Below are 21,051 nucleotides of genomic sequence, written 5' to 3' on the forward strand. Positions count from 1 at the left end.
AGAAGTTTTGTCCATTTCTATGCCATAGTTCATGATAATGTATCCATTTTTTGCATAAAGGTGCATCTTGTCATGACAAACAATATTGCCAAATAGTTCTACAAAGTTTTGGTTATAAAAAATGATTTTCTGTTTTCCAAATGCAAAATGTCCAAGCCAAATGTCCAAAGTCACGGTCATGTTTATACTTTGGAAGGGGTAAATCTTTGGCATGTCCAAAGTACAATTAATATGGTTCAAAAAATTTACACAAAATAATCTATATTTATAACTTTATATACCAATTTAGTTATATGAAATACTTGGATATCTTATGAATCATGAAAATACAAAAACAATCATGTTCCACGACATCACTGACGGGTTTTTGCAATTGTGCCCGCCAGTGATGCGTGTTTGGGCCCAAAATCGTCGGCCCAACCCACCCCTCCTTATATATAAACCTAACACTAACCTATCTCCCTCTCCACTCCCACTCCCCAGCCGCCAGCCTCCTCTCTTACCCCCTCCCTTCTCTTCCTCTTCCTCTTCCTCTCTGCTTCTCTCCCTCTCCTCCCTCTCCACTCCCGACCCCGGCCGTCAGACCCTCGCGGTGCTGGCCGCTCGCCCCGGCCCCGCTCGCCCCGCCGCCGGCCTCTCACCCCGACCGACTACAGCCCCGGCCACGCTTGCCCCGCCGCCGGCCACGGTCGCTGCAGGTAGATCTCGAGATCCCCCTCTCTCTCCCTTAATCTCTCTCCCTCTATCAATGTCTCTCCCTCTCTCTCTTGCAAATCCATGTCGTTGGAGGAGGGGAGATGAGGAGGACGAGCCTAGTGGCTGGCGCGTTCCTGGCCGCAGAAAGGAGGTGGCCACCGCCGGCGACTTAGGAGGAGGCGACGAGTTGGCTGGATCCGTAGTTTTTTACAAATTTATTTCGATCGATTTTTGTTTCAATTTCTGTCCAGGGTTCCATCAAATTTGTTGTTTAATTCTTTCTGTAGATCGGGTTCTCGTTGATCCATTCCAAAAATATCAAATTGTTCAAATCTGTGGATGTGGGATCCGGATCCAGTGCCCTGACAGAGCAAAGGCACGGCGTGCCCTGCCCCTACATATCCACCATCCATTTTGATCGGACGGCGCACAACACTCACAGGCCAACAAGAGTGGGACAGGAAGGGAAACAGTCGGTTGCAGGCAGGAGCGCGGTCATGGAGAAAGGACGCGGGCCACCGCCGCGGTCGCAGGAATGGACGACGGCCACCGCCGCGGCAGCGAGAAAGGACTCCGGCAGGCCCCTCCGCTCCCACTCTGCAAACAGGCCATGAGTCTCAGGCAACGAGAGTACGCAAGGGGAAAAGAGCTTTGTGCGGGCGTTCTTAGCCAAAATTGCTGCTGCGCGGGCTCTCTCTCAGTGCCGCCGCAACTGCTCTTCAACCGCCGCCACCGGCGGGAGAGGGGCAAGCTCAGCCAGCCGCCGCCGCGGGGGAGGAACAAGCTTCGCCGGCCCCCACTCCGACGTCCTCCTCCGCCCCGCGCCGCTCCGACCGATTCATCCGTCTGTCGCTGACGGACCCCATTGTCTCTCCCTGCTCTGACGACCTCCTCCGTCCTGCGCCAGCTCCTCCGCCCTGCCGTGACGGTTCCATCTGCTCTGCTGCAACACCTCCTCGACACAGCGTCCTTGCTTCAAAATCAGTTGTTAAAACTTACAGGATTGTTCAGCTTTTCAGTGTAATACATTCCCTTCAGTACAATACATCTTCAAATTGAATGCTTGTTAACTGAATCTCCCGTGCAAACTCAACGCACTGTCTCTCTTCTACTCTGCTAGGCCCTATCTCTTTTGTTCTGTTGCTTGTTAAGGGCGTGTTTGGTCGCCTGCAAGGCCATAGCTCGCACCGCAACTGGGATACGGCAGCTGGGATGCAAATTAAGGCTGCAGCCCGCTGGGAGCTGCAGCTGCGACGAAGCGGAGAGGAGGTGGGGTGCTGGCCTGATGGGAGAGGACGTTGGGAGCGGCAGTCGAGCGGCAAGATGGGGACGGCGCGTGGCTGTCGAGCGGCGAGATGGGAGCGGCGGGCGCCGGCAGCGATGGGAGGTGGCGGACTCCGGCGGCGGGGGCGACAAAACGGTGGTGGCGTGGCGGAACGGCCAGCAGGCGGCGGAACGGGAGGCCAGCAGATCGGGATTGAGGGGGAGGGACGAGGGATGAGATCGACGAAGAAGAAAGACACGGGAGCCTGCAGCCGAAAAAAGGCCGATCTGGGCGTATCCCGCGTCCTGGCGCGCAAGGCTATTTTTGCAGCTCGGCTGCAGGCTTCGCGCGCGGCCCAGGAGACCAAACAGGCTGATATTTGCATTGTGGGTGCAGGCCAAGTGCGGGGCACCCTTCCAAACACGCCCTAACTGAATCTCCTTCCAATCTGAATGGAGCCGACGGGGGTGGAGGGAGTAGCCGGTGGCCGCAGGGGAAACTTGAGGGCCGCGGTACGGGGTAGGTTTATCCTGCCGCCTGCCGGAGTGGCTGCGCGGGCGTCGGAGTGGGAGCGGAGGGGCCTGCCGGAGTCCTTTCTGGCTGCCGCGGCGGTGGCCGTCGTCCATTCCTGCAACCGTGGCGGTGGCCGGCGTCCTTTCTCCATGACCGCGCTCCTGCCTGCAACCAACTGTTTCCCTTCCTGTCCCACTCTTGTTGGCCTGTGAGTGTTGTGCGCCGTCCGATCAAAATGGATGGTGGATATGTAGGGACAGGACACGCCGTGCCTTTGCTCTGTCAGGGCACTGGATCCGGATCCAAGACGCACATACCTCCCTTCCCCAACAAGGGAAGGAGAACGGAGGCAGGCGATGCTAACGGCACGTGTCCATGCACGGAGGTCGTGGAGTTTTCTTGAGAACGGGAGAGACGAAGCGGTATCCTCCCATCAAAACCAGATTTGACCGAGCTAAACAACCAACAAAAGTTGATCTCATGATTTTGGTAGTTGTAGGGTGAAGTTTACACTAAAAACCTAACGAACAAATAAACATAGGCTCTTGATGTATTCCGTACTTAATACTCTGAGGAAATGAGGTGAGATTTGACCCGTGACATTAACAACAATCATCTTTCACACAACACTAACAACAACCATCTTTCAGCAAACTAGGTGTGTTGATTGTTCCAATAAGACGAGATTTGGCACATCTCCGGTCTTATAGTAATTCTTGATTTCGAATGGTTGGAAGGTCAAGCATATAGCACCACATTAACGCCCATTTCTATTATTTGAACCAAGTGTATATTGATTCGGCTAATACCGATACATATCACACAACTACGCTCTTGATTTACATTTTTTTTCAATATTCTAGAGGATGAAAGAGTTGCCTTGATCATCAACACTCAAGACCTTAGACATGTGCATACCAAGCAAGGGCCTTCACAGTGTGTGCCAAATTGAGATGCCAAATTGGAAATTTAGCTTTTGGCACCACTTCATGCCACTGTGGAAGGGTTGCAAATTAAGAAAAGATGGAACCAGATCACCTAATTGCTCCCGGTGTCAAATTCTTCCAAACAATATAAAACAATATCCATGCATGCATCTCCTTCCCTGTTGGCTCAAAGTAGATGAGTGAGGAGAGAAAGTACATTTTATATATGTGTTTTAACATTGGTGGGTCTCATACATTGAAAATTTTGGCTTTAACTACACTGTGTCTAAATGATACTTTTAGCATCGCTCCTAAATAATATGAGATGACAAATTTAGCATTTGGGACGTTGTGGAGGCCTAAAGTCTCAAATCTTCCGGAAAAAGTATACTCCGTTTCCGTTTCCTAGCGTCCCTGGCAAGAGCCCATGTCTCTAGTCCAGTGTTCAGTCAAGCAGAATAAATACGGCCGGATACGAACAAATAAAAAACTCGTAGGCACATCAGTTTGGGTTTCCTAGCACCCCTGCCAAGAGCCCAGGACGTCTCACCAAGTGACCAAGGAAGGCGCAGCAAACAACTGTCCTGGGGTCAAAACAAAAATGCCTGGTCAAAGGCGTCGCGTCATGCCTCAGCCGGTCAAAGAACACGTACTCGAGTTGCGTGCGCCTACATCACGGCCATTTATGGAGTTTGCTCCAAAGTCTATCGGGAATTTACTCATGGATTTGACGAAGATGGCACATCGTACGCAGATACGGAACCATCTTATAAACACGGCTAAAACATGAGCAGGGATCAGGATCGATGACGTACTACACGTCTGAACTTAACGCAGGGAGACCAGCACGCAATATTTGGAAAGCGGAGAACTTCCCGGCCCGTTTAATCCCGGACGGACGTGCATGATCGTTCAATCACACAGTGTGGATAGATGTATTCCTATCAATATAAGCTATAGTCGTGTGAGGAAGAAATTCGACATGGAGATGGAGACGCCGCCTCCGCAGTTCGTGTGCCCCATCTCGCTGACGCGGATGCAGGACCCGGTCACGGCGCCGAGCGGCATCACCTACGACCGCGGCGCCATCGAGCGGTGGCTGGCCGCGGGGCACGACACCTGCCCCGTCACCGGCCGCGGCCCGCTCTCCCTCGCCGACCTCACCCCCAACCTCACCCTCCGCCGCCTCATCCTCTCCTGGCCCAACCCCAACTCCAACCGCCATCCTCCCGCGCTGACCACGCCGGATCAGCCGGACTCGCGAAACGACGAGTGTGGTGGTCCGGCGGAGCTCGTAAAGAAGCTGATGGTGGCCGTCCCGGCGGCGAAGGCGGACGCCATGGCGCGGCGAAGCATGATCCCGCGCGTGCTCCCTCTGTTCGTGTCGTCGTGCGCCACCGAGGCCGCCGAGAAGAAGAAGAGCTTCTCGCCGAGCGGGGTCGAGGCGGCGTGCCTGGCTCTCCTCGACGCTCTCGGCGTCTCCGCCGACGAGATCCGGCCGCATCTCCTCCCCGCGGAACCCGGCTTCCTCGACGCGCTCACGCACGTGCTGGTCACGCTCACGCTCGAACTACAACACGAGGACTACTACTCCGAACCAACTCTCCAGCGCGCGGTGCGCCTGCTGGAGTCGGCGACGGAGGCGTCGACCCCGGCGCTCCTCGACCGTCTCCGGCCCGACCTCCTCCGCGCCCTCACAGCCGTCCTCCACGCCCGCCGCCGCGTGCCCCTTGCCACGACGCGGGCGGCGCTCAAAACGATCCTCAACGCGTGCGCCGCAAGCAGCAGGAACCTCCGTCTCGCCGCGGAGTCCGGCGTCGCGCACGAGGCCATCGAGCTCGAGCTCTCCCTCGGCGGCACCAGCCGCGCGACGACGGAGCTGGTGATGGCGGTGCTGTCCTTACTGTGCAGCGGGTCCGCGGAGGCGCGGGCGACGGTGGCGGGCCACGCGGCGGGGATCGCGGTGGTGGCGAAGAGGGTCCTTCTGCGGGGGGGCTCGTCTGCGGCCGGGGACGCCGCCGCGGTGCGCGTGCTGGCGAGCGTGTGCGGCAGGGGCGCGTCGCCGGAGACGGTGCGGGAGATGGCGCGGGTCGGGGCCGTGGGGAAGCTCTGCTGCGTGCTCCAGGCGGAGTGCGACCAGGTCACCAAGGAGGCGGCGAGGCGCGTGCTGAGGATGCACGCCGGGGACTGGGCCGGGTCCCCGTGCGTCAGCGCTTACCTGCTCTCTAGGTACCTCTAGCTAGTTCAGACTTAATTTAGCCGGTCGACTCGGGCATTGCTTGCTGCATGGTGCAGCATGTTCGTTAATTGGTTGCAACAATGTTGCAGGTTGAATATTCTTTATCGGTCTCTTGAAAACATTTTAGCTAGCCCGATCGTGAGTTGGATTTGTTCTTTGATAAGTTTCGTGCATGCTGATTTGTACATGCAAATCAAGTTGGAACTAGGAAAATAAACATGTTTAGCCTTGATTATTACTGCCACTTAGATTATTTGCGCACTTTGATAAGTTCCATGCTGATTTGTACGTGCAAACCAAGTTGGGATTACCCCGAAAAAACAAGTTGGAAGACGGAAAATTTATGTCCCAAAGTATCATGGTTCAGAACATACTCGATGGCCCGATCCCGATCGATCACGAAGACGGAAGGAATACGAATCGTTCATGCATGCATGCTCCACGTGGTGTGAAGGGTACAAGTCAGCAATGTCTGGCTGAGCTACTCCAGATGGGTACTTCAACATCGTGAGGTATACTACTCCCTACGTCTAATAAAAAATGTGTCAAGTTTGTTATAATTTGGATGTATCTAGACATGATTTAGTATGTGAAAATATCTAGTGAAAACCTGAAAACTATCGTTGTGAGCCGTTGGATACAAAATGTATGGCTCAGATCTAAGGTGTGATTGAAACCAGCCACTTAAACGTACATTTGCGCAAAGCCCCCTGCCTTTACAGGCTTTTACGTAGAACTAGGTGAGAGTTATCCTCAAGCCAGCCAATTCCCCATCCCCCATCTGAATCCCCTTCGGCGCAGCGACCTGGAGAATTCAGCGATGGCCGACGGCGACCACCTGCACAGACCTTCCCCACGCGAAGACGATCACCTGTGGATCCCTTCCCATGACGGCGACCAGAGGCCTCGGCAGCGTCACGGAGGGTGAAGCTGACCTGCAGTCTGCTTGCTGTTTTCTGAAAACATGTGTTTGCTGAACATGTGTATGCTGAAGCGCTAGAGCTGTTGTTTTGCTCTACAGGAAATTTGTGCTTTGTTCTGCAATGCATCAATTTTTTTGTACTGATTTGTAAGAGGAATTTGTAATTGCAGATTGGTTTAGCCAAATCAATGAGACTGTACAAAGAATTCTTGAATGAATGTGAATGTACAGAAAATATCTGTTGTTTATCCGAATCAATGTGACATAAGCTCTTGGACATGTTGGAGCTTCCTTCCTCGCTGCAATCAGGGAGTTTGGAAAATCAAATCAGATCCAAGCAAATAAAAAAATAGCCATTGCACTGATCAATTTGAATCAATGAACAAGAAGAGAAACCAACAAAGAATCCCAATGCTTGCTCCGTAGGAGGTCCAATGCTCCCGCATGTGGAAGACGCTGGATGGCAGGGGATGACGACGGCAGGCCGACGAGCGCTTCCGAAGGTGGCCGGCGAAGGGACAGTGCAGGTCGCGTACGAGGCCGACGGAAGGTGGAGGATCAAGACCGGCGTCCGGCGAACGCACAGTACGCCTAAACTTGGATGGGGGAGGGCGGGGAATCACGAGCGTTGGATGCACGCCTCGGACGAGAATGATGGGGGGCGTGGAGGAAGGCGCAACGTGGTGGGGGCTGTGTGCAGCGGAAGGCCAACGCCGGCAACCGGAGGCGCAACGTGGTGGGGGTTGTGTGCGGCGGAGGGCCAGCGCTGGCTCCATGTCAATCTCACGATTGATCGGAATTGAGAAGACAAATAGTTTTCCAGTGGACTAATCGTTAACGAGTTTTTACAAAAAAGAAGGGGGGTTTGCGCAAATGCACGTTTAAGTGGTTAGTTGCAATCCGACCTTTGATCTGAGCCATACATTCTCGATCCAACGACTCACATCGATAGTTTGTAGGTTTGCACCAGATGAAGGTTTTCACTGGATATTTCCCCATTTAGTATATCGATGCAATCAAATTTAGTCAAAATTGAGACATCATTTGTTAGACGGAGGAATATATGATGAAGGATTGCAGGGTCACCGTTCAACGTTTTAAATTGCATGGAAGGATTTTGCAGATAGGGGCATGTGTAGGGCACGTCGGCTTCCTGGGTGCACGCTTATTCGGTTTGGAGGAAACTAAAACATAGGAAAAGCAAAAAAACATATGATTCTGATAGGACGCCATTTGCCATTCTAATGAATTGTCCTAGTCCAATCAACGGTCAGCTGACTCACGAGTTCCATGTTTACCATGTCTCAAAACAGTCTATTGTCTACAAGGAAATGAGAAAAGTTAAAAAAAAACAAGTATTCCCTCCTATTTGAATTAATTATTGCAACTTTTACTAGATACACATGTACCTAGACTGAAACGCATCTGGATAACGTATCCAGACAGAGCTGTGTCCATTGACTTGAAAACCTAGAAACAAAAAAAGGAAACCGAGGTATTTCAAAATAAACTCAATTTTTTTTGTGGTGAATTACATTCCAATTTAAGCCGTTGTTTTTGTTAACTAGCTGAAATGCCCGTGCGTTGCAACGGAACAACAAAATAAAATTAGACACTCGAAGAAAATTTCTCTTTGCTTTTCTTTGACAACCACCAAACATCCTTTTTAAAAAGGTTTTTCGAATATTTTGTCTATATACTATGATCTCTTAGAAGACAACAGTAACTTACGTTCTGAAATTTATGTAATCTTATAAAATTCTCCATAAACTATCTAGAAAAAAATCATGAAATCCTAAACTGAGGCCCCGTTGCGTCGCTCCGCTGATATTTTCAGCAATTTTTACATGTTTGAACAGATAGTTTTTCGCCCATGTGTTACTATATCAATAAACCACAACACATGTTTAACATTGCCCTAATGGCCTCTAGATTATCTCCAATCTTAACATCTAGTAATGAACAACCTAATTTTTTCCCTTGAGGAGCACATATACAAGCAGCAGCGATGGTTGCTAGTCAAGTCATCAGCCAAATGATTCCCCCAAAAGGAAGTCTGCATCCCAAATTGTACGAAGGAACAATCATCATATCTTAACAAGGCTAATAGCAGCGAGAGAAAAAAAAATGGTACAGAGTTCTCTCCCGAGCTTTATTGTCATTTTTCCTGAATTTTGTCAAATATCACTGAATTCGAAATCTGAAGATCCCGTAGCAACATTCCTCCACAAATAGCAGGTACGAATTCAAGCATTCAACAAAAGCAGTAGGACACACATCTTTTCCACATCCAACACCTGGAATCTTAAGCTCGAGATCCTGAACCCACAACCGTCATATGTCCAACAGTAAACACATCACTTAGGTTTATCCTAATACTCTCTCCATCTTCCAGACCCCCACATGACCCAACCAGACAATCACACACTGAGCAAATAAATCCAGCTCCAATTAGGCAACCAGTTCAAGTTCCAGTTCCCCAGAAATTTCACTGTACCAATGCTAATCAATCAATGATTATTTCCGAGTAGTACGTAGTACTAAAAACCGAGCAAGAGCTGAACTCCGCACGGACAAAACACCCTATTGCATGACGCAATCGCCATCTGAGAAACCAAGCCAGACCTCATGCAAGGAGCACAAAACCGCCCCCCAACCAGCTAACAGCGACAGGAAAAACGGTTGGAATCTCTACTGGGAGGAAACAAACCAACCAACCACAAACAAACCACTGACCTGTAGACCGGATCAGCGTCTCCCTCGGAGGCGGCGGCGGCGGCGGCCACGAAGCCGAGAAGTGGTAGAATCGGCAACAACCCTCTCCAGCAGTGCCCAATCCCGTCCGCCCGCGCTTCCAGAAGTAAACTCTAGCAGCACCTATCGGAAGAGTAGGGGCAGCAGCGGGAGGAAGAGATCCATCCAACGCAGAGGAGAGGAGGTGCACTGCTGCGAGGGGAAACTCGAAGGCCACTGGGATCGGATTGAATCGATTGGTTGACGCGGCGAAGGAGGAAGGTTGATTATAGAGCAGATTTGTTTTGTGCTCTCCGGCTCCTCCGTGTTTGGGGGCAGCAACCCCAAAGAAAGGAACAAACCTTTATGCCCTGCGGTGGAGGAGATTTTGTGGGCAACGGCGGCGGCGAACTCAATTGCACGGTGGTGGTGGAGGCGAGTCGGCTCCGTGGCTGCGTGTTCCTTCGTGAATAAGAAAGATAGGGAGCAACGGGCACGGAGCCCCAGCGCCCCAGCCTGCTCCGTCCGCACCCCCCGGCGACCTCCTTTCTCACCCTCGCTGATCTCTCCCCTCCCTGCTCGTTGCTACTTCTTGGCCGACGACTGCAACAAAGGGCGCCTAGAGGATCCGTGGCGGGCCAGCCGCGTGAGAGGAGGGGGCGGAGCGTGCTGGGTTGGTTGGAGGAGGGGAGGCGTTGTGAGGGGAGACCAGCCAGGTCATGAATTTGGGGAAGGGTGAGGACTGAGGAGGTGGCCTCTTCTTTCCTCCTCGTGAGAAGGGAGGCAGCGGGGGGAATTAAGGAGGCATCGGTGCGGGACTGAGGAGGTGGCCTCTTCTTTTCTGCTCGCGAGAAGGAAGGTAGCGAGGGAAGGAGGCGTAGGTGCCGTTGGGGGCGAAGGGAGAGGTAGGTGAGGGACGGCAGCAGGAGGAGCGGAGCGCAGTGGTCGGGCGGAGTTTGAAGAACAAGAAAGCGCATGTGACGAACGACGAAACCGCGTGGTGAAGGGAACGGTCCGTATTTTTTAGATAGGTATAGATATAGATTATTTGTAACTTTTCTGTTGTTCCCTGTTTGTAGAATAGTTCTTGTTTATTTTTGCCTCCCGGAGACACATCTTTTCCCCAATATGTTTTGGAATATTTTACTTGAATGTTAACTTTCTTTGAAAAAGATTTTTTTTTGAGAAAAAGTCTATTATTTTCTCAATTTCCTTTTCCTTAGTTTTCTGACTAGGTTGCCACGTGTGTAATACCACATTCATTTCCACAGAAAGGAATGAATTGAATTACTAAACGTATCAGTTACTAAATTGATGATCAAGCTTATTTTTATTAGATCTTATGTATGAGCCAAAACTGAACCAACTATAGTTTTGTTTTAGAATCACCTGTAATTTTATTCTGATTCAACATCCATTACAAGTACAATGATTTGGATAAAAACCCAAAAAACTACAAAGTGACTCTTATAACTAAAAATCACATTAAAGTCTTTCAAATAAATCTTCTTCATGGAATCATTGTATCAATTTTCGCAGCACGAAGCACTTCCAAGGCTTCGGTAAAGATACCGCAATCAGACTGGAGCAACGACGCCGCTACTCGAACACAACTTGACTACGTTTGTAGGTTTGAACAAACTATAGTTCTTTATTAACACTGGAGTCACAAGAACTTGTATTGTGCGAGCAGTTTAGTACAAGTTGCAAAACAGGGTCAGGTGGTGCAATAACGTGACTTGCAGGTACACGTGTTTTTGGAATAAGCGAAACTGCTCGAGGGGGGGAGGGGGCTTGGCGTAAAATGTTCAACTCAACCGGCAAGCCACATGTCGCCTCCGATCCCCATTGGTTATGACCAAACGTGTACCCTCAAGTCAAGTTATTGTACTATTTAGTCCCGTTTTGCAACTTGTTGTACTAAACTGCTCGCGCAATACATTTTCTTGTAACTCACGTTTTACTACCTATTGCTCCAAATAGGAAAAAAAAATGATTAGGCCATCGGCACTGCATAGTCTAATCCACGGCAAAGCCAAATGCAACCATAATCCATTGAATAAACTTTTTTTGCTAATCTAATCCATTGAATAAACTATGCACTATTTTTTCAGACCAAGGACATACAACTGATTTTCGATTTATAGAGTGCTTTTTTCTTTGCCATACTGGTGACTGGCAAGGCATGCGGGCAAGTCGATGATCTATTAGATCGAGCGTTAGTAGACTACAATAGTTGTCGAACATGCTTAGTGCTAGTTTATTACTCTCTCTCTGATTCTAATAAATTTGTCCAAATATGAATGTATCAATTTTTAAAAAGTATCTAGATACATGTAATATTTCGACAATAATTTAAGATCGGAGCGAGCAGTCTGGTTCAAATTTGACTTAACCAGTCGAGCGGTCGGCATGCGTGTGTGAACTGAAAAAGAAAAGAGACACGCTGCAGAATCGAAGTTGTATATAACTATTGCTCAGAGGAATTGACTCGAGACTACTGAATGTCTGAATCATCATCTTCAGTCCAAACGTTCAGACGGCCAAGACCCACGGGTAACTTGCTACAGCTGATTAGTTATTGGGCCTATAAGTCGGATATAAATTCCTGAAGTATTCCGTGGACACGTTCCCTCAGAAAAACAGGACTTCATCGGGAAAATGAAAAGAGAATTGACCAGATCGTCGCCACGACGTTTTTCTTGGCAGTCTTTCATCCGAAATTGCAGCACCAAAAGTAGTGCATTGTAAACCGGATACGTTACCATGTCACGGATTAGCATCAGTGCCCACGCGTGCTTTGGGTCAACAAAATGATAAATTATTTATTTTTATTTTTTGTGTAGGCAACTCATGGCGCCGTCGAGATTGGCATGCGAGTGTGGGGCATCAGTTAAGACGAAGTAGAAGAAATCGTGAAAAAAATTGGAGGAAAAAAATAACAGGCAATGGCATATTGATTATAATTTTAATGAAGTTTAACATACGGTGACGACCATAACATTGCCACCAACTCCAATTTAATATATTGGTATAGATAAGACTTTTGGAGACAACTAGAACTAGAGACAAACTGGTAATTAGCATAGCAGTGGAGCATACTGCAAGAAAAACATCAAGTACTTAACAGAACTTGTTGGCTAAAAAAGGTTCCACTGAACTGCGACAAGTACACTAACAGGAACATAGCACCACCTAGCCTCTACTTAACTGGAAGAACACTTCACTACCTGTGGTGATGCAAGAACCTGAACAGGCTTCTTTCAAGCACGCACAGACGCTAGAAGATCTACCAAAGCTCAAGGTCAGACTCCAGTTACTTCCCAACATAGCTGCTGGTCTGCTGCCACTACGACACATCACATCGGAATGAGCTCAGCGGCACCTTGGCACCATCACTTTGCTGTTGCCTGGCCAAGACCAGAACCTATTATCTCCCCTCGCATTGCAATCACCAAGGCACCTTCACTTCGCATCTCTTTGATGAGTTGCTCGAGTCGTGGCGTCTGTCCAGAGATGAAACCAAAGAGTGCTCCTGTGGGAACACCAAAGGATGAAATGATCTGCCCATTGTTTGCAGGCACTGCGGTAGGCATGGTAGGAGTTGGTGCAGAGCGGGCTGCGCCTTCAGCAGGTCTTGGTGCGTTGGGTCGAGCAGTTGAGGGAGTCTGTTCCTTTTCTTTAACTTGCCTCTCAGCTTCTTCAGGAGCTTCAAGTCCAACGCGCATGTTTAACCCTGTCACCTGGTGACCATCTATCCTCGGTGAGGCATGCTTCTCTTCCTCCCGTGCACAAGAGCCTATGCGATGTTGTTCTTCATGCAGTGTGGGTGTGGCAACCTTAGCTTCGATGCGCTTGAATACCGCCCAGAGGTAGTGTTTCCCTTTGAAGGCTGCAAGGGAAAAGACAACATGGTAACACTTGCCATGAATGTTACAATGAAAAGAAAACTCTTAGTTACTGCTTTAGGAGAAACTGAATTATCTGTATACAATAATTACTATGCCAGGTTATATTTGAAAAGCAATGCCGCTAGACTGAGGTACAGAAATCAGGCGCATCATCATTTTGTTTCTATAGAAGCAATTCCAAGAAAGAGCAGAATGCTTACTTTGGTGTCGTTCAGGCAGTAGAACAGAAGGAAATATCAGCATCTCAGCTTCACCAACAACAGCTCGTAAGACCATATCATTCTCGATAACTTCTTGAACTAGTTGGTCCAAGTGTGCATCTTGCCTAGGGAAACTAGCATGTTTAGATTCCAAACTGAGCAGACGATAAAATGATGCAAATTAATGTCGAACAGTAAGCGAGATACCTCAATTCTTGGGGCAAGAAATACAAGGCGATGTTATCATCAGTGGGCCTTGATGTCTCAAAGCTTTTTGGCCAAGCCTCCAACCGAGAAAGCTTCGTCACTTCAACCTTAGGCTGCAATGATCTTGAAATTTTCCACACCTTCTCACAGTGTTTTACTGACAAATGTGCAGCCAAAGGCACATATTCCTTATTGTCTGTCTTAAAGACACCACTGTTGAATAAACAACAAAAAGTTTAGCATTCAGAGAGTACTGAGTAAACTTCAAAAAATGGAAATGAAGGCATATTTCTACCTCCATATGGGTTCATCAATTGGCAGGTCACTATGCTGTTGCACCTTGATAGATTCGGAAACTAATGGATTCAAGACCTTGGTACTCTTCACTAAAGCAGTTTGTGTGATCAATGCACCAGTTCCACCTTCAACACCCACAAGATTTTGATCATCGTCATCGTCATCTTCATATTTGTATATTCTCCTTCTCTTCACCAGTTTACAATTCTCAACTTTTTCACTATCATGGTCCTCATGTGGTTTGGTCCTCTTCATCGGTGTCTCAAGCTTCTCTTCCAACAATGGATCAGTCCTCTTTCTCTTAAACTCGTCATCATTCAGCCCATGGTCTAATGTTGCATTCAGCTCCATGTTATTGCCCATGGATGATGCCTCCATCATCGGGTCAGCACACAATTCCTTGCCAATTTTAGGGAAAGAATTACCTCCCAAGTTGCACCGGTGGTTTTGTATGACTTGATTTTCTTTCTGAACATGAACGCTCGCCATTTGCTCGGCATTGCGTGAGTTATGAACCATTGAAGAGGGATGCACTTTTTTTGAAATATGAGATTCGGAATCTGGGTCAACCTTCGACCCTATGAAACCAAGCTTTTCCAACTTTCCTGAGGAAAATCCACCCGGAAGCCGAGATGTCCTAGGCTTATCATTATCCCTCGGTTGAGGAACCATGCCATTGTTTAGCCTTAGGACAGACGATCTAGGCACCTCGTTATCCTTTGGCATGGGCATTCTTTCAGTACCCAGGCTCGAGGAAGAGGGCTTAGGATTCTCAGTATTCTTGGGTGAAGAAGTTTGAGCTTTGTTTAACCTCGAGGATAACTCCGTATTCTTTTGCAAAGAAACCAGACGATTGTTCAACCCTCGAAAAGAGGGCTTAGGGTTTTCGAAGTTATTCGATGGACAGGCTCTGACATTGTCTAATCTAGGCTTCTCAATGTGACTTTGTCTGGGTCTAGACTTCTTTATATTCTTCTGCGAACAAACCGTACCTTTGTTTGACATCAAACCCGAGGGCAACGGTCGCCGTGCCTGCACTACTACTCTAGAGTTATTTGGGAACGACACCCTCCTGAAGAAATCTTTGGTTTTCTTCGTCTCGTTGACACACCTTTTCCACATTATAGTCTTCTCTCTGGATGGCTTGCGCGACCTTGGACCAAAGGTACGACCATAATTCTGTCTTCGGTTTCCCATCTTGGGATACGACTCAATTTATTGAGACAAGTAACAAATTACGAGTGCCAACAAACACTATCGCATCCAAGACGTATCTACATAAAACACAAGCACAATCACTATAAAAGAAAACATGTTTAATAAGTTACTAATATGCAACTTTGCAGTTGCACAATGTAATTGTTCAATAACTTTTACCACAAAACGAAAACAATAAACATAGAAATAATTTAACAAATAATAGCTTTCCTAAAGCAAAAAAATATAGAAATGTTTGGAAGGAGTTCCAAAAGACAATGGATGATATTGTAAAATGAATGTAGACAACATCATGCATGGAAAATTATAGAACCATAAAGTTGGTAAGAGATACTAAAACCTTTTCACAAAGAATAGCGCTAACACATTTCGAGTTTTAACTTTAACCATCAATAAGACGAATAATATGTAGATAACGTGTCATAAATATAATAACATTGGAAACTTTTTTCGAATGACTTACACCGTGATGACTAATCGTAGTCAAATTAAGTATGCGACCAAGTGTGGAGAAAATTCCACCAATAATTGAGTCTAACTAATAATGTAACCAGATAGACCATAGATCTTCTACCAATTGTTTTGATCTAAGCAAGTTTGATGTTAGTGCTAGAGTATGTTGTCAAGTGAGCTTCACTACATGCTTACAAACATGATTATTTATGGTCAAACGTCATTTATGCAAAATTAGACTTCACAACTACAATAAATTGTCTACAAAAAATACACACCATATTTCATGTCATAGAAATAAAAACATTAACATTATTAGAAAGGACGACTTTTTCGTACTACCGGGTGTAGTTACTCCCACGTACGTTTCACACATATTTGGGAGAATATAGCGCAATCGGGAGAATGTAGAATGTGTATATGGGTAGTATGCAGTATGTAGAATATAAAATATATTCAACTTTTTAGGTAGAATATGCAATTTTTAGCATACTCTATTGTATATACAAATATGAAGACATTTCTACAACATAGTAAAAACTACGTGCCAACTTGCAATTTTTTCATGTAGCTCGCTTTGAAGTATCTTATATATAGTATCTGAATTTATTAAAAGTGATAAAATATAATATATTGTATCATATGGTAGAATATTCAACATGGGAGTAACTACACCCGGGAGTAGATGACTTTTTCATACTACCGGGTGTAGTTCCCACGTACGTTTCACACAAATTTGAGAGAATATAGCGCAATCGGGAGATTGTAAAATGTAGTTTCTTAGTATTGAACATAAATTTGTTCCCCAATTGACCATATACCATTCCATGAATTTCCACCAATTTTAATACATCAAATCACAAAACATGTTTCCTTTATATAAAGGCACTAACCTCAAACCTCACGTAGACTGTGATTCAAAATGTGATTTAATAAGAGAAGAGCATAAAATTTGAAAACTAAGAACCCTCTAGAAGCCGTTCTAATTGGTATGATAAGTGTGTTGTACAAATGCAATGAAAATAACATTATATTTGTATAAAAATAATATTTAAAACCAAATTATTTTGACTTGATTTCCCCACACACTTGGTCACGCAAAGATTTCATCTAACACATACAACTTGACAAAGACTAATAGAAAAAGAACAAAGAATAGTGGTATGAGAGGCATAACATCGAGCATGGTTGAAAATAGGAGATCTAGCAAAAAAACAAATACTAGTAGGATGAATAACACAATTAAAACAGATATAGGTTAAACCAAGTATACTAGGCATAACAAGCATATAGTTCTTGTAGAGTAAATAATTGTATTTTGGTTGAGTTACTTTTGTAAGAAGGAAAAGGATAACAACTACATTTTCCCTCTCCTGGTCATGGTCAACTTTAGATCTAGCGGCGGCTATGTAACAATTACTTGTCTGTACCTTGGCATTATTCTTTTGAACAGATGGCCCCACGATCCAAAGTAAAGATGCACCTCCTTGGCCCTAGGCTTTCAAACAGATGGCTCCTCAAACCAAAAGTAGAAAATGCACCTCTGCACTATCTTTTAAACAGATAGCACCACAATGCTTAGGGAGACCGAACAAACACAGCATAATTTTGCTGTCAGCATATCCCGAGGCGGTAAGGCCTGGGACTCTGGCACCAGCAAGAATAAGTGTGTTAGTGTCAACCATGAGAGCACTTGGGAGGCAAGGCCATCTGTAAAACTTGAATCAGAAAGCCATCTGTTCCGCCTGTCCGGTCCAATCTAACCAGTCAAGCTACTGCCCATCTACACCAGCTTGAATGCTTGATCTCATGGCAGCAGTTGACGGTGTTCACGGGGACATGAAAGGCAGGAGCACCCAACCTAAGGTCCGAAATCAATCCTTCCCGAACCCTAAACTAAAGTAGGACTAAATCAACTACTCCTCCGATCCATATTATATGTCCCAAATTTGCTCAAATATGGATGTATCTACGCCTAAAAGGCGTCTAGATAGATGTAATATTTCGACAATTAATATGGATCGGAAGGAGTAACAAATCCAGTCAACGATGCATTAGGCCAATCAAAACAGAGCATTAGCACACGCAAGAACATCCACGGTCAATCATGCATTGGACAAATCGAAACGGAGCATTAGCACACAAGCAAGCACATATATCGGCAAAAGGAACGCGGATGCATGGGATAGGATGCAAAAGAATATGTAACATAGGAGTAAAGGCGCAAACCTCTCACGGCCTGCTACTCTGCTCTGGCGATGAACAAACCGGGACGGAGGTCTCGCGCTAGATCGGAACGGCGGCCTACAGATCGAGAATTAATCCACGTTGTGCCTCGGAAGAAACACGAACGAACTCGCCGGCTCTTGTCGTCGAGCGCGGCGCCGCTAAGGCGAACTACGAGAGCGCTGCTGGGCAAACCCCAGGATAGAGCAGCAGAGGAGCAAGACGATAGATGGGCAACAGAAACGGAAGAGCTAGCTCCTCCCGCGATGAAGCCCTGGCCGTTTTATTTATAGACGGTAACGCGCCAGGGTCGTGGGCGTGGCGCATCGGGAGACCGGAGTCGTGAAGAAGAAGGAAGGAAACCGATCGGCGGAGGAAACGGAAACCGCAAAGGATATATCTCTTCGTGTCGATCTTTTTCCGATTCCCAGAGCGGATTCCGGACGGAGATCGTGCTGGCCGTTTGGTTTCGCGTTAAATGCCTCGCGATATTATTGCCGGGGGAGGGCAGCGGGTTGCACGGGGCGGGGGCGCACGACACGTTTTGTAGCTGCATGTCTGCGGCGCCTGCGTCCGGGGTCTGCACGTCCCCCCTGCTGCATTTGCTATCCTCGTCTGTTACCACCAGTGTACTCCTCCCATTTATATAAATTGTCCCAAATTTGATCAAATATTAATGTATTTATGTCTATAAATACGTCTGGATACATGTAATATTTCGATAATTAATATGCACCAGAGGGAGTATTAGCGTATCCGATAAAACCATTTTTATGAGGCAAATTTTAGTAAATTAAATAATAAAAAAATATGGGTAAAATTTCAAGTCCAAACACAACTGTGTTAAGTAGCTGCAAAAAAAATCAGTATGAATATTGGTACTTCACTACTCACTCCTTCCCAATTTAAATGATGTTTTAGATAAATATCGAATACCAAGGCAGCAGCTGAAAAGATCTCTTAAGGTCTTCTCCAACGTAGTATTCCAACCGGTCCAAACTTCACTTTTTGATGCATGCCGTTGGACCAAAGCTGGTACATACAGCAAAAAGGATGGATCGATCCATGTATATGGACCGATGCAAACAACCAACTGCAGAATAAAAAATTCCTCCATGGCCTTGGTTTGGGGATGGTAGGGGAAAGTATCACAGGAAAGAAAGGAGTAAGTTTTAGGATAGAGTTGTTTTATCTCTCGCGTGGGTCCTACTTCCGAGTATGAACCGGTGCATGTACGTTGGAGAGATGATCCAGTTGAAGGATCGGTCCCGGAAGATGTTACGTGGCACAGGAAAAATGAAGTATGGTCCGGCTACATTGTGGAAGGCCAATGAGCTGAATGCTGCGGCAGTTAATTTTTTCCACCACAAATAGCTACATGGAGCAGTGTGCCCAACGCCTTTAGTGCGCATGCCAGCGGCTGCAATTTATTTTCTTTTTAATTTATTTTAAATGCATTTGGTTGAAATTTTACTCCTTTGTAGAACATCACACCTCCAACATCTGGTATTCTTGTAAGAATGTTTTGAAATTTTTAAGCATGATTTTTATGGAGTTTGCACTGTAAGAGTGGTTTTCACCGGATACGCCACCATTAAATATATATCGTATAACCTTACGTAATTTGATCATATCTAATGTCCAACCAAGATATCATGAACATATACTCCAGTTTATTCGCCACCGCTTGTCATTTGACTAATATCAATACTCCATTTTATTAGTATTTCACAATGGTATTTTTGTTGCACTAGCTAAATGCACGTGCGTTGCTACGAAATTAAAAATATATATTACATGTATCAGTTATTTTAAAAAAATTATGTGATCGTGTTTTCTAATTTGGCGCTAAATAAGAGTTCTCAAAATATTCATTTAAGGAATCATTAGCCCAAAAATATACATCAAACCAATCAAAAGATCGTGATACATAAATAAATTTACTGCATTGAAACAATCCAGTGACAATCATCTAACAAGCTACGAAGAAGTCTTGGGAGGGTGAATTGACGACCACCAACTCAGATCTTTATATGTGTAAAGATAAAGAAGTGTGGTCCGACTTTAAGAGGTTTGTTACGCTTACAAATGAAGCACTTCATTCTTCAATATTTTTATTTATTCATTGCATTACTCGTCCCTATAAACAAGGTGTACATTCTTTGAAAAATTCTATAAACAATGCGCATAACGTCTCATTAATTGCATTGTCCTGGGGAGTCTAATGGAGTAGCTCATGTTCTTCCGAGTAGAGAGGGTCCTCGTTCTTTTTTTTGGCAGCATGATCCACCTGATTTTATCGTTGATGTATTCACAGATGTAACTTTTTTGATACTCACTTCGTCAACAAATAAGTGAACGTTTGGATTTAAAATTTGTCTACAAAAGAGTGTATGTCTCTTTTTTCAAAACACTTTAGACTAAACCTGGTCATAGTGAGAGTAACATACATGCCTTGGGAAGTGTTATGTTACCGGTTGATACTAGTACTACCTCTCTCTTCATTTATTGATTGCCACATCACCCAAATGCATAGATAGCAACGCATGATATTAGGTACTGTATGTTACTCCCAGTATGATCAGTCTAAGAAAAAAAATGATTCTCTCTCGTTACATGGAAATCAAACCAAATAACATTTATGCATGGATTTATCTCATTGGAGGTGGAGAACTAAAAAATAGAGACGGTGTATGGTAAATTTCCAATACATTTTCTAGCTGAATGCTTAATTTTATTTTAAAACCCAAACGTACGCTCTTTCGCGGACCGAGTTCCAGGCCGTTCTCCATTTTCACCGAATTCCACTGTACCGGGCCGATTTCCTATACCAGGAGTATTTAACATCGGGCATGAAGCGTTGAGTTTCATGAACGGGCTGCGGTTTCCTTCTTTGACCAATCAAAACGCATGCGGTTAAGAAGGGGGAAGGAAAATGCCAGCCTAATCAATTTAGGAAACCTAAACAATTGCATCTGCATTTAATCCGGGCCGCAATTAACGCTAATCAAGGACACGTTCGGACGCATTCCTTTGCTGGTTTTCTTCCGTTGGAATCAATCTCCCGCATTGATCGCAGCCTTCGTTAAGGTGAAAATGAAGAACGGCCAGTCATACCGGAACAGAGAGAGTATGCAATAAAATCCATGATGACTTTCCCTATAAAACGTCTCATTAGCTTTACCCATAAAAAAAGGAAAACAAAAAACGTCTCATTAGGCCTACATGCATCCAACTAGCGGAGCC

General features: G+C 46.0%; 2 protein-coding genes across 4 annotated transcripts; one reads left to right on the forward strand and one right to left on the reverse strand.

Moving 5' to 3' along the window:
* Window positions 1–4,214: 4,214 nt before the first annotated feature.
* Window positions 4,215–7,136, forward strand: LOC104583063 (E3 ubiquitin-protein ligase PUB23). Of its 2 annotated transcripts, XR_002963596.1 has the most exons (3): window positions 4,215–5,628; window positions 6,006–6,150; window positions 6,440–7,136. XR_002963596.1 is itself a non-coding variant. In XM_010234759.3 (2 exons), the coding sequence occupies exons 1-2, from the start codon at window positions 4,304–4,306 to the stop codon at window positions 6,088–6,090; spliced, it is 1,410 nt and encodes a 469-aa protein (XP_010233061.2). In that variant the 5' UTR covers window positions 4,215–4,303; the 3' UTR covers window positions 6,091–7,136. The 2 variants fall into 2 exon arrangements, 1 of the variants encoding a protein (XP_010233061.2); XM_010234759.3 differs by having other exon boundaries at window positions 6,006–7,136.
* Window positions 7,137–12,370: 5,234 nt separating this feature from the next.
* On the reverse strand, window positions 12,371–18,047 carry LOC112270935. Of its 2 annotated transcripts, XM_024459616.1 has the most exons (5): window positions 17,809–18,047; window positions 13,907–15,182; window positions 13,612–13,824; window positions 13,405–13,529; window positions 12,371–13,185 (listed from the first exon to the last, which is right to left on the reverse strand). In XM_024459616.1, the coding sequence occupies exons 2-5, from the start codon at window positions 15,103–15,105 to the stop codon at window positions 12,689–12,691; spliced, it is 2,034 nt and encodes a 677-aa protein (XP_024315384.1). In that variant the 5' UTR covers window positions 15,106–15,182; window positions 17,809–18,047; the 3' UTR covers window positions 12,371–12,688. The 2 variants fall into 2 exon arrangements, with proteins under 2 accessions (XP_024315384.1, XP_024315385.1); XM_024459617.1 differs by lacking the exon at window positions 17,809–18,047 and having other exon boundaries at window positions 13,907–17,789.
* Window positions 18,048–21,051: the final 3,004 nt, after the last annotated feature.

The sequence above is a fragment of the Brachypodium distachyon genome, chromosome 2, assembly GCF_000005505.3.
Source record: "Brachypodium distachyon strain Bd21 chromosome 2, Brachypodium_distachyon_v3.0, whole genome shotgun sequence".
Taxonomy (NCBI): Eukaryota; Viridiplantae; Streptophyta; class Magnoliopsida; order Poales; family Poaceae; genus Brachypodium; species Brachypodium distachyon.